Source organism: Crocodylus siamensis, chromosome 15 (assembly GCF_052110815.1).
Source record: "Crocodylus siamensis isolate JL-2025a chromosome 15, ASM5211081v1, whole genome shotgun sequence".
NCBI classification, from domain to species: domain Eukaryota; kingdom Metazoa; phylum Chordata; order Crocodylia; family Crocodylidae; genus Crocodylus; species Crocodylus siamensis.
The window spans coordinates 6,675,782-6,689,540 of NC_143409.1; the positions used below are offsets into that span (position 1 = coordinate 6,675,782).

A 13,759-nucleotide genomic window follows, 5' to 3' on the forward strand; every position below is an offset into this window, starting at 1 on the left:
AGCAGACCTTACGACGACAGGCTGAGAGCCATGGGGCTCTTTAGCCTGGAAAAGCACAGGCTCAGGGGTGATCTGATGGCCGCCCGCAAATTTATCGCGGTGACCACCAGTATCTGGGGGAACATTTGTTCACCAGAGTGCCCCAAAGGATGACGAGGTCAAACGGTCATAAACTACTACAAGATCATTTCAGAATTTCTTTACTGTCCAAGCCCCCAAAGTCTGGAACAGCCTGCTATTGGAGGTGGTTCAAGCACCTACATTGAACACCTTCAAGAGCAAATTGGATGCTTATCTTGCTGGGATCCTATGACCCCAGCTGACTTCCTGCCCTTCGGGCAGGGGGCTGGACTTGATGATCTTCCGAGGTCCCTTCCAGCCCTAATGTCTATGAAAAACTTTGCTCCATAACTTGGTATCATCTGCGAACTTGCAGAGGGTGCGCTCCACACCCTTATCCAGATCGCTGATGAAGATATTTTAATAATACCGGTCCAAGGGCCGAACCTTACGGGACCCCACTGCCAACCTCCTTCCAAGCTGAAAATGACCCATCCACCACCACTCTCTGGGTGTGGTCCCCAAGTTAGCCACCCACCTGACTGTAGGCGTCCACTCCACAGCCCATTAGCTTCCCTATGAGAATAGGATGCAAAACTGTCGAAGGCCTTCCTAAAAATCCATTTATATATTCCCCCTCTTCTTCATTGTGAGCCACAGTTGCACCTAGTTCTGCTTTGCCTGCCATCCCCTGCCTCTTCTGTTCCGTGGCGCATAGCAATTTTGCATTTTTATTTTTTTTGTTAATAACCCACATAGGGTGCAGTTTACGGTCCTCAGTGTGTGGCGGGGAATGCAAGTACTCCCTTCCCTGATGCTCGTTCATGGATTCTGATTCTATTAAAATGAGAGCCCGAGGGATTAGAGATTTAGACTGAGATGAGCATAATAAAACTAGAAAAGATACACTCTGAAAGAACGGGGTATACAACAGGAATATAGTTAAAATGCCAATTAAGTTGTATAGGATAAGAGAGCATTCTAACCGAGATGAGCATGAGGTGTGGAGATCCAGTGGAAATCTCTGAAAAAGTATGGGGCAGGTGAGACCTGACTCTTAACTCTTTTTTGTGTTTTGGGGTGTTTTTTAGTTTTTAAAAATAAAATAAAAAAAACTATGAAATGCGTCTTTTAAAGCCAGGCAAACACGGACCGCAGCGAACGACAACTCTGCAAGCACTATGTTAAACGTAAAGCGCTGAGATCCTGCACTGCATGAAAGGGGAGAAAGTTACTTAATCTGACTCGAGTGGAAACAAATTACCGTGATTACATTAGCTGCAGTGAAGACTAGTGAACACTCTGGCGTAAAAGGCAGTGCAAAACTAATTAAATATTTAACACTTGAAAGTGGAACCGGCAAAATTTTGTGATGGTATTAAGTATGATAAATATGGAAATAACTGTAATCACCTGCCTAGCTTGTTCAGGCAAACTTGTTTGCTTCCTCTTCCTCGTTCCATACCCATGAGGCTGGCTGGAAAAAGGGAAGCTTCAATTACTCATGCATTGGACCCAGAGGACTGGATACTGGATTAGTATGAGAAATGCCTTCCGAGGGAACCGAGCAGCTGCAGAGAGAACCACTTGTGCCAGAAACTATATACTCTCTCCACGGCGGTGTGTTGGACCTTCGGCAAACATCTGCCCAGATCAGGGTCTGTAGTGTAGTCTGGTGTTAGCTTTTCCTGTCCTTCGCATACATGCCTGAAAAAACTTGGAAGTAGAAGAGAAACCTCTCTCTCTCATGTAAAGCTATGTTTCTTGCCAGTGTGCTTGACCACCTTGGAGAACACAAGCATTGCTGCAAGGGGGAGAGCAAAAGTCCCTGTGGGCCAGGACTCTTATACATGTCCGAGAGAGAGAGAGAGAGAGATGGGGTGTGAAGGAGGGCTCCATCCCCTGTTGTGCTTTCCTGGGAACCCGCAGCCACGGGCTGGGGCAGCCAAGCAGGCCAATGATCTCCTCTGGGTCAGGCCCTTTCTGGGACTTTGCCCCAGTTCAGGCAGCTCAGTCACTTCACATAAGCATTTAGTTTAAGGCTTGAGGATTGTCATTGCCCTGATCCATAGTCGGATGGTCTGGTCTTGTTCAGGCAGTGATTTTTCAACTTTTTTTTGCATTATTTGACCCCTAAAAACATTTTCATTGGAGGTGCAGACCCCTTCAGAAATCTCGAATGGAGGTACAGACCCCTTTTGAATTGCAAGTGTGACTGATCAATTACATACATACTCTTGGTTGATCACAGTCCTCTTTCATGGACCCCACCCCCCCAGGGGTCTGCGGGCCACAGGTTGAAAGCCACTGTGCTAGGACGGTGCCTGTCTCATGAGAGGATGCCCTTGAGGGCTAGTGGACTTGGGACTCTAGGCTTGCCAACAAGCTGTTGAGCTGAAGGCATGCGATGTGGCCTGTCTTGTGACTCCTTGTTGTGGTTTACTAGGGTATAACGTTTTGTAACCCTTTCCCCCTGGGGCTGGCTGGATGCTGTGCACAACAGACCTTGCCAGCCTAAAGCCAAATGCAGAGCAGCTCTTCTGTCTGCATACAGTCATGCTCCATAATAATAATAAAAATAATAATAAATTATTTTATTATTATTTTAGTGATGTCTTTTTTTAAAGCGGTTTCCCAATCTGGCTTTTCATATTAATGTTTGGGTGAATACTGAGTTCTTCCTCCATGTGTCTCTGTGGGGGGGTGGGGTTGTGTTGGGTAGCGCTAGCGGTGCAACTGCATGGAGTCCCAGGCTGGTCTGGGGTTCCTGTTTTGTGGCTGGCTGAGCCTGGTCCCAAAACTGAACCTTTTGCATGGTGTTCCTGCAACTTCTGCTCCTCAGCAGTGCTGTACCCGCCTCATACTAAATGAGGCTTGATAAAACTCCAGTCACCTGTTGCCAGCAAGTGACACAACCAGACGCTTTTTCAAGAGCAGGAAAATGAACGATCCCATCAAGCTTGTCCTCATGGGTAGGCAGATGTAGCAGGGAGTTGCAAGGAAAAATCAGATGCCAGGGAGGGTTCGTGGGGTTAGGAGTAAAAAGAACAGCTTCTCGCTGCTTGGCTGGCTCCAGTTAAGAGCTTGACGTGTGTTGTTAAAAGCAAGTGGTTTTCAAAACCACTAATTGTTTTTGACTTGGTAGCTTTCCAGCCTCTCTCTTTTTCTTCCATCTCAAATTCCCCTGCAGAGGGTATAAAACCACACGCCCAGCCACTTGCTTTTTGTACTATTATTTATCTTCTAAAATAAGAAGGGGGGGGGGGGGGAAACTGCACCACAGGAAAACCCCTATTAGTGCAGCCACTCGCAAACTGGGCTGGTTCCAGGCACTGCTGGAAGAGGCCTGACAATAGCTAAGAAACCAGCCCAGACCTCTGCCTTTGAATCATGCTTGTCCTGCAGGAAGGACTTGGACCGCAAAGCAGCCCCATGGATTTACCAGGGCTATGAGCTTTCCTGTCTGGTGAAGGAGGACCACTGCACAGGAAGCTGGTTAGGGTTTTCAGAGGTTGTAGACACTAGTCTTCTGTCATCTCTTTGGGAAGAGAAAGGGGCAAAAACCCAATGAAGGACTTTCCAGCATGGCTCCGCTGTGTGAAGCAGAGGGGAGGGGTATAGCTCCCACATGGTAACACTGGGAGGTATTGGAGGTCCCCATCACTGCACCAATCCTCTGATCCCTTTCTTGTGCTGTGGGGCCACAGAGCACATGGCAGCTGTACGGCAGTGCTACAGACGGCTTCCCCCCACCTTGCACCACCACCCCAGGGGGCTAGCCAGGTGTGCTAGCCAAGAGGTGGGAGGGCAGGACAGTGGGTCCCCACATCCTCCGTACCCCTCCTGGGAAATGGTGAAGGGGCAGGGGCTGAAATTCTGAACGACGCTTTTTTGGGTCAGGCCCGTTGGTGCCTTCAACTTGGGGCTAACTCTGGAAACTGCCTTGGGTTTTGGGTGTCTGGTTTTAGATTTGCAGGGCACGCTGTCTTTAGAGGTGCTAAGCACCCATCTTGCCAAGTAGAAATGTGGTAAAGCAGCCTTGAAAGTCAGGCCCAAAGTGTCTCCAATTGGACTTCCACAATCAGAAGCCTGGCTTGGACAATTCAGCCATGTTTGTATGTCCAGGACACTTCTCTGGGGCTAATCAGCTTCACCCACATTTAGAGGTGTATAGCAGGGCACTGAGGTGCCTTCTACTGATAATGGTAACGTGGGCTTAGCTGCTACTCAATAGGGCAGCACAGGTATGAGTTGCTAAAGCAACTGATTGTGTCAGCTGACCGGAAGGGGGCAGGGCCTGACCTTTATAAACAGGGGATGCTGAGGCCAGAGTTCAGTTCCCCTCTGGCAGCCTAAGGAGTAAAAGCTCTGCTAGAGCGAGCAGGGCGGTGTTGTGCGCTAGCATGTGGATATAGGGTGGAGAGGACCCTGACAGGGATGAGAGAAGGTTAGCCAGGTTGGCTTAAGATTTACATTGTAGCCGAGGGGCTTTGAGTTTCTGTTTTGGGTTGATAATGGTAATTATGAACTGGAGGACTGGGCGAGGCTGTAGGGGTGGAGGAGGCCTCATTAGGAGCTCCCCAGTAAGTTGGGGGTGTTCCTAGCACCACAGGGGCACTGCATTTAGTGGGGTATCCCGACCCCAGCCCAGCGGGGGCGATATCGGGACAAGCCCCAATTGGGAAGAGCCCCAGTGAGGTATAGGCCCGAGAAGGTGCCAGGTGAGGCTAAGGCCACCTGAGCCCCAATCCTGAGAAGCGCGAGTGAGGCACAGGATCTGAAAAGGGATCCGGGGGCCAGGTAAGGCTGAGGCTGCCTGAGCCCCAATTCAGGGAAGCCCGAGTCGGGCATAGAGGGCCCCAGTGCGGGTGGGCACGGGAGGCGCGAGCAAGGCCCCAGTGGGGGCAGAGAGTGTGAGAGGCGTGAACAAGGGCCCCAGTGCGGGCGGAGAGCGCAAACACAGGCCCGAGTACGGGCAGGGGAGTGCGAGGATCTTGGATCAGGCCCCGGGAGAGGGTGCGTATATTGGACATTGGGCAGGCCCAGTGGGGCACTGCCTGTGAGGGGGAAGCCCCGGAAGGGGGCAAGCCCAGTGGAAGGCCCCGGAGAGAAGGGCGAGTCTACTAGGAAGCCCGAAGAGAGAGAGAGCGGGCTACTTAGAACAGTCACAGGACAGGCCGGCGAGGGCTGGCACAGGGAGTAGCCCCGGAATCGTGGTATAGTAAGACCGGCCCCGTGCCAAGAGGGGCAAGAAGGCACTCCCATTGATAATATAAGATCAAAGACATGGCAGGCGAGACAGAGGGTGCGTTCAAGACCCAGGCTTGGCACGGTAGTTAGGGACACTGAGGGGAATTCACGGCACCCCTGGAGGCCATCCTGCCACAAGGTGGAAAGAGCAGGGGACATGAAAGGCCATATGCTGACAGAACCAGAACTGCAACCTGGGAATCCCTGGCTCCCAGGTCTGTTCAGCTCCACTAGAGCAATTGGCCCCTGACTTCTACAAAGACAATCTGAACAATACTGGGCCGGGGTTTTCAACCTTTTTTTCAGAGGTGTACCCCTCTTGGTGGTGGCAGCCGGATGTGGAGCAGGGGGGAAAGGGCTTGTGCGCAGCAGCCGCCACCACTCTGCCCCACGATACCGACACCACAACCCACTTTCCCACGGCTGGTCACACGTGCAGCTCCATGGGCTGCCAACAGGCCTCACGCCTGGCCAGTTGCATGCTGCCTGTCAGCGGCCCATGGAGCTGCATGTGTGACCGGCCATGGGAAAACTGCGCTGGCTGGCGGCTCCGGTGCAGGGTGGTGGATGGCGGCAGCAGCTGCTGTGTGTGAGCTCCGTCCCCACCTTCCCCGCCCTGCTCCTGGGAGGTGGAGGCATGGGGTAGTGTGTGGTGGTGCTCCATCCTTGGCCGCACACACGTACCCCCCTTTAGACCTTTACAAGTACCCCTAGGGGTATGTGTACTCCCAGCTGACAACCCCTGATCTGTGCAAATGGGCTTAAACTGATCGGGAAGGTGGAGTCTGGATGTGTGGGGTGGGAGTGAGAAGACAGACTCCAAGCAGGGGCAGGAGCATCCAAGCTCCTCTCTCCACTACAGCCATGTCTGCTAGCTCTGCAAAAGAGGCTGCTGTTTGACAGAGGTGGTCTAAGTGTGGGGACCGAAACAGTTCAGCCCAGCAGGGTCGAATCTATCCCACAGGACCCAACAACCACCATAATTTAAGCATCAGTAGGCCCTGCAGTGTGGATGTGGCATGAGGTGACTTGGTGTTAAACTGTCTTAGCCTGTGCTCTTGCCCCTGATCTAGCGAATGCTGCTCTGTGGGCCAGAGGGCAGGGCTGAGCAGCAAAGCTGCAGTGAGGGGGAAACCTGTTTTCACAACTTGGAGGTGGTCACCCTGACCACAGACCAGCTCAGGCCCGATGTTGTCTGAGCAGCACATGATATTTTAACAGATCCTTGGTGTGTGGGGCTCTGTCTCTGTACTTCATTTAATCCCCCTGCTGTATTTATTATCTTGCAAGCTTGCTGCACACATTTTATAAGCTCTTTTAGGACTCTTTCTTTAACTCCCTTCTTTTCCTGGCTGCAGGCTAAACATAGACCTGGTTTCTCTGCTTATTTATATCCTCTGTTTCCCAGACTGGAGTCTCCAGGTTTAGCAAGAATTTAAGTTTACCTCTCATTATAGGGTCTCTTTTAGCAAACTTTCCAGCTGCCAGGACACAACGCAAGCCAGTTGTCATGCGGCTGCTGGACCAACTCCTCACAGACGAAACATCCAGCTGATGACCTTGATGAGGCAAAACTCGGCTGACGCGAGCCCTTCACAGCTGCTGAACTAATTTCTGCCTCTTAATTCCTGCTTTGCTGCCAGCAGAAGGCTCTTTTAAGAGGAAGCTAATTGCCAGTTGTGATTTTCATAAAGATATATTGGGCTCCACTCCAGTCTCACTCACTCCAGTTTCTACCCTGGTGTAGCTCCTCGTTCACGGGGTGGGCGTCAGCTGGGAAACGACCCGTGCACATCTGCATGGCCCAATCCCTGTGCAGAGGGACTGGAAATACCATTGATTTATTTAATGGCTTTTGGTTCAAGTCAGTGAGAGTGCAGTAGTGCGGGGGACAGTTTTTTGTTGCATTTTCCAGGACGCACCCGGGTCTCATTTCCGCCTCCCCTGGGGGGAGGTCTTCGAACTGGGGACAATCTCTTAGCACTCAAGAGGCTCTTGGCCCTCTTCATTCTGGGACATGTGGTTTACAGGCTGTCAAGAAGGAAGCTGCCATTTTGCATTTCCCAAATTCGAGCTGTAGCTTGATTTGCTTCCCCAACCAAAGTTAACAATATGGATGAAAAGCATTTTTGTTGTTGTTGCTTAAGCTGCATCTGTGTTAAAGCTAAGAACAATGTAGGAGTTATGCTCAGTTAAAAACTGGGTCCCTAACTGCTGTTACTAAACTAGTCCAAATTGCTAGTGTAGATCTGAGAGCCTGGGGTGGCTTGCCCAACATTGCACCTCCAGTCAGCTACATAGTGGTAAAGCATTTAATCTTGCATTGACTTAACGGGGCTACTCAGTACTGCCGACTGGGAACATGTGCTTAATTGCTCTGGCAGATGTGGGGAGGATCCGGAATAGAAGTTGGGTGTTGAGCTCACTTCTCACTGTGCCAGGTTTTGCCAGCGATGCTGCCAGTGCACCTGCCCATCGTTAATTTTAAACTGGGAGGGATGGGGGGTAATTAAAACACTTCCAGGAGCAATTGTCATGCAGTTGAATGGCTTGCATGCACACAGGCTTGCTCCAATTCTCATTTCATATGATTCATAGCTCTAGCTTTGCTTGACATGGGAGCTGTTCACAGTTGTTAAAATAAGAATTGAGGAGTGCGTGGAGAGGGAATCTGCCTCTTCCGTAGCCAAGCTGAGGTAGCTGCCGCGGGCAGGAATAGCTCCACTAATGCCAAGTGTTTGGGGGGGAATAGTGGGGCCAGCGTGTCCTAAAATGAGTGGAAGTAATGGGTCTTCATCCCAAAGAAGTATTGCCTTCCTCACCGCATAAGTTTGGTGTTTTCTTAAGAGAAGCTTATTGTCCTGGACTTTTACAAGGATGGCCGTATGTGAGCCATGAGCGCCTAGCCTGGGGAGTTATCCAATTCAGGTCTGCCAGCACTGGAAAACTTTCTCCTCCAGAGGCTGAAACATTTGGGGCTTGTTCCAAAGATTACGTCACCAGGAAAACCTGTGCCTGTCTGGGTGAGGCGTGCAAACAGTTCTCCATGGGCTAAAAAGGGAGTGGGACTTACTGTGCACCAGCTGCCCCATCGTAGCTGCCTGTGTGTGTGCCCACCCCGAGGGCAGAGGAAGGTAAATGATGGCAGTGCCACGATTTATTTAGCTTTCACGGGGAGAGAGTGTGCGTGTGTGTAGTCATCGTGGAGCAGCTAACGCATTGTAAACCCCTGCAGTAAATTGTTCGGATACCAATTTTTATCCCAGGACTTGCAGTGAAGGGGGTTTTGAAGTCCTGGTTCCTCTGGGTTAATCTTTTTAGCTTTTGAAAACATTAGGAAGAGACTTTTTCTTACAGAGGAGTATTTTTAGGGTCTGGAGTCCTAGGCATATGAAGGGGATACCTTGAAGGAATCTAACTTTTCCCCTCCCTCCCCCAAAATTGTTGGTGCCTATCTTCCAGAAATTGGGTTTCCTTAGGCCTGGGATGGTGTATGTCCCATGTCACATGAACATGACCTTGTCCTGAATGTTTCTTGTCCTCTTTGGGGCTAAATCCATTCCTGGAGGGGAGAGCAAAGGCAATCTTCTATTTAAGCCAAATCCTTCAGTCCACGGCGAAGCAGTTGTCTGAGCACGTGAAGCAAGGACTTGACGCTTGTTCTGAACATGTTATTTTTTCTCTTTGGGGTTGTTGTCACTTGCAGGATAGAATAACTTTTATTGCAAAAGATGCTGCTGTCTTGCTGCAGGAGAGAAGACTGGTAACTGTAGCAGGAGGGGCTGCAAGTGCACCCCTTCTGCATCGCTCTTTTAAGCCCTGCATCATTTTCACCTTTTGGGACTCCAGCTTTTTTTTCTTTCAGGCTTGGGTTCTGCCTGTAGCTCAAGTGGAACAAAATGGTTTGGCTTTGAATATAAGGAGTGTCAGGACCCTGTGCTCTCCCAGTAGAAGAAACACTTCGACTTTCTAACCGTGCCTCTGTCAGGAACAGGCAGTGGCCTCAGCATTGCTGTTTGGCGCTGAGCAGGCCCAAGCTCAAATCTGTGTGGAAAATTGGAGTGAAAATCCCATTCCAATGAATTGATGCGTGAACCTCTGAAAATCCTGCTAGACGACCTCCACCCCCATGCAGAGGACCCTCGGGGAAACCTCTGCATCCCGTTATGTCCAAAGTTAGACCTCAGACTTTTTAAAGTGCTTTTGTTTTCTTGATCTACCAGTTCTGATCTGGGATAAGTTGCCAGGAGGTACAGGATGTGATGGATAGCGGGCATCGCTGTACAGGCTAGTAGTTCTTCAGGGTTGTGTGCATGGTGGGCTGGTCTTGCCACATGCGAGCTGCTGTTGCTGTCCCCATGGTGGGGTGGGTAGGGAAGGTGGCCAAGAAGCCTGATCCAAATTGCCAAGTTGCAGACCAGCAGCATGGCTCTTCCTTCCTACGGTGGGTGTCGGAGCAAGCTCAGTAGCTTTGCAGATCAGAACTAGCTCTCAGCTGGGGCACGTGCCAGCTGTTAGCATCGTTTTGAGTTGAGCGGGTGAAAAATGAAGCTGCCCTGACAGCTCCCTGTGTGTGGCCAGCTTGCCCTGTCCTGACTTGTGCATGTTGCTTGTTTTTCAGATTGGGAGCTTGGAGAATTATTACCACTTTCACCACAGCAAGACATTCAAGCGGTCGACGATCAGCAGCAGAGGCCCACACACCTTCCTCCGGATGGATCCCAAGGTATGGCCAGGGTTGGCAACACGATTCACTTGGGAGCCAGGCTCCCCAGATAATGACTTCTGCAGTCCTCCCTGCTTTGCCTCGGAGGGGGTGGAAGGCTGTAAGCAGGCAGTAAGGCATCGTATCCTGCCAGTCTTGCCATTGCAAGTCCCTCGGCTCCGTTGGGCAGAGGTGCTGCAGAGAGGTAACAAGGCCTTCAAGCCAGGTCCTTGATTTTTTTTTTTTTTTTGTGGGGGGGGTTGTTTCTGTAGCAAGATCTCTGTGCATTGGGAAGGGAAGGAGTCAATTCCATATTAGGTCTGCATGCCCTCTCTCTTCTGCATTTGTTGGCCTCATTGGGTTGGTTTGGGGCAAGATACCATCCCTCTGGTGATGAAAGCCCAGTGGTGGAGATATTACAGATGATGTTCCCAGGCACTGGTAGATCCACAATCTCATTCTTTCCTTCCTGCATGCTACAGTACATAACATTACCAAGCCTTTTATACACAGCTGCTTGGGTGCATTTCTTCACAAATGGCACCACTCTGCCTTCTGTTCCTGCCAGCGGGGTTTAGGGAAAACCTTCAGATGCTTTTGGGAAAGAGCCTTTAGACCAGGGATGTCTTGGAGGGCACAGCACTGATTTTGTTATCTCGCTCAGCGATGGAGTATGCAGACCCAGGCTCTGCCACTTTGGGGATGTATTAAGCCAGTATGCATTTACAGCTCTGGGACCCTACACCAAGTACAACCGTCTTTGCAAAACTTTTTCAAATGTTGATGTTCGCATTAAAGGATAAATATATTCCCTGCACCCTACACTGTGGAAAGGGCATTCTCTCTGTATCCACCTGATTTTCATAGATTTCATAGACCTTAGGGCTGGAAGGGACCTCAGAAGATCGAGTCCAGCCCTATGCACATTTGTTGAATAATGCACATAAATACTGCAAAATATAAAGCCCTGTTTCCGCTAAGCTCAAGAGCAGGGAAAAAATTCTGCCACACCTCCAGGATGTGCCTCTCAGCCTTGACACTGCTTTGTATCTTTCTCTGCCCAGCTATAGTTAACTGCAGCGTGGTTGATGACATACTTAGTACCATTGTGAATAGTAGGTGCTTAATAGCTGCAACTTTTGTGAGGTTTCAGAGTGAACCGTATATTTGAATAGGGTTTGCCCCGCAGAGCGTGTTTTCTTTATTTGCAGCTTTTGTAATTGGGCATGACTGTAAATGCACTGCATTTCTAACATGTTATCCTTGAAAACACAGCACTGTGTGCGTGTGGTGACTCATCTGACATAAGTGTGTTTATCATTGAGTAATACATCAAAAGGACTAAGCACTAACATCTGCCTGAGAGGGGAGTATTGAAAAGCAGGATAAAGAAGATCCTTCCAATATAGAAATGGTGCTGCGTGCTCTGGGTGTTGAGCCAGTTGCCATAACATGTGCTGTCTTTAATGGTTGCTACGTATGAAACCTTTGGCAATAAGCACGTTACACTTTTTTTCATTTTTCCTAGAGCAACCTGAGAAGGTTTAATTCTGGCATTGTTGCCAAAGGTACTTGAGAAAAGAGTTTTTGAGCAAGTGAAATCTTTGCAAGCACTTATCATGCCTGGGGAAAACCGTTATTTTTTTCCTGCCATTTCATTTTTTTTTTTTTTAAACTAATATTCTTAAATTTGGTTTTGGGTTAATTAGTGCTTAACTTTTTTTAAAAGCAGCCATGATCTTTATACATTTCCTTAATAAGAAAGCTTGGTGACTATAGAGACATGCCTGATGGTCTGTAAATAAATGCCCCGGCAAAGATTCCCATACATGCTGAAGTTGAGGGACGCATGTAAGCTAGCCTGTGTTACTGGGCTCCAACACTAAGTCCAAACCCAGATGAGAGTAGCCAAGATAATTGCTAAGGCCATGATTGAGAGTGCATTGAAGTCCATGGCAGTAGTTTAACCAACTTCAGTGGACTTGGAGTAGGATCAAGTGGACTAAAACTGTAGCTTTCTAAAACACCAGAGGCCAGATTCTCCGCAGCTGTAGATGAGGATAACATCAGTGACATCGGTGTAGTTGTCCTGCCATAAACTAGCTGAGCATCTAGCCTGAGATGGGGAGTAGCAGTGCAAATAAATTGTGTCTAGTAGTTGGAGGAAAATGTCTGAACCATATGCACCTGCCTTGTTTTCCACTTGGATTTTGCATGTGTAGGGAGTTTATTGGCTGCTCTTCTTCAGAGCTGGTATTGCAAGCAGTAATCAAGCTGTGCATCTCCACTAAAATGCCAGTATCCAGGATGTGCTGTACACATGCATGGCTGTAAAAAGAAGTAGGTTGCTGGAAAATGTTCCTGCTTCCTGGAGACCAGATTCAAGCAAACTAGTATGGCCTGCCTTCCAGGCCTTGTGCTAAGTGGGAGGGATAGCGAGACTTGGTCTGCATTGCACAGTCAACCTAGGCTCTTACACACTTGTTGTCTCAATCCCTTCCCAGCCAAATGGAAAAGTCTTTAGACCCAGGCTTGGAGTGCTTTCAGCTTCAGCTAACTGACCTTCCTGAGAGTCAAGTAAAACTCAGGCTGCCGTTTAACCTGGGCTGAAACTTGCCTTTTTGGCAGTGACAACTCCTGGCTCAGGCATTCTAATACTAATAGTTGTCCAATACACTTCCTGCTGTTCCTCTCTCCAGTTTGACTGGAGAATAGCCTGGAGCATCTTAGCATATGAGCTTTGGGCTCTGGTTATCAAACACTCCCATGCAAATACAGGTCCGGTAATGGCAAAGTAAAGTATATTGGGTTTTACTAGAGAGATGGTTATGATCAGGTGAAGATGACCTGGCAGCCCACCAGGGAAGACCTGGAGCATTTTAGCCTGATTTGCCATTTTCTTTTGTTCTCCTGCAGATCCCATGTGCCAAATAATTTGTGCTTTGGGCCTGGGTCTGCTTGTGTGGCTGAGAGTAGGTTTAAGTGAGCACTCAGCTAAAGGCTGGAGAGATCAGGTCCTGTATCAATAGTCTTCTCAAGCAGTGCACAATTCCCTGGGCCTGTGCACACTGGTCTCTTTCCATGTTCCATGTTGCCTTCCCATCTGTGCATGGGCAGTTTGTGGACACACCTTCGTGGCTGACTCCACTGCTTTCTGCTCAGTTCAGCTCCATCAAATAGCACGTGGCAGAAGTCTGGTTTACCTGCCCATGTGACTGGAGCAGGGAGTATGGACCAGAGGCCCAAAGGGGCCTTGGAGTAAGGACCAGGATGGGGTGGAGCAGACCATTGGCCAGAGCAGGATATACAATGTCTAAACCTGGAAGGTGAAGAAAGGCAGCTGTAACTCCCAGGGTACCCGCTTCTTCTGCAAGACTTTCAATTAGGTGTTCACCAGCACCGAGTGCGGCGCCTGCTGTCTGTATGACAGGCTTCTGAGTAAGAGTAGCCTGATTTTTATTTTATTTTTTGCATGGGAAGCCAAGAAGTTGGAACTGACACTGGAAGAGACTCTGAGAGCAGAGTCAAAAGAACTGGCTCTGGAGTTGGCTGAATGGGCTAGGGGAATATCTTGGGCGCTGTTCAGTGTTGTGCGTGATCCAAGGTGGATTCAAAGTGAGGGAAAACGTTAAAAGCGCAGCTAACGACTTGCCCTTCCTCCACTTGCACTCCTCACGTAACAGGAAACGATCCAAACTGGGATTAGCAAGCCTGCGTGCATCTTTGGAACAGCGCTCTCTTGGG

General features: G+C 49.4%; 1 protein-coding gene across 2 annotated transcripts in view; it reads left to right on the forward strand.

Moving 5' to 3' along the window:
* The window catches only part of PCSK6 (proprotein convertase subtilisin/kexin type 6), a 124,148-nt gene that overhangs the window by 13,906 nt on the left and 96,483 nt on the right, over positions 1-13,759 (forward strand). For both annotated transcript variants that reach the window (XM_090028510.1, XM_090028511.1), the window contains exon 2: positions 9,932-10,036. In XM_090028510.1, the coding sequence (XP_089884636.1) occupies positions 9,932-10,036 (105 nt within the window). The remainder of the gene's footprint in view (positions 1-9,931; positions 10,037-13,759) is intronic.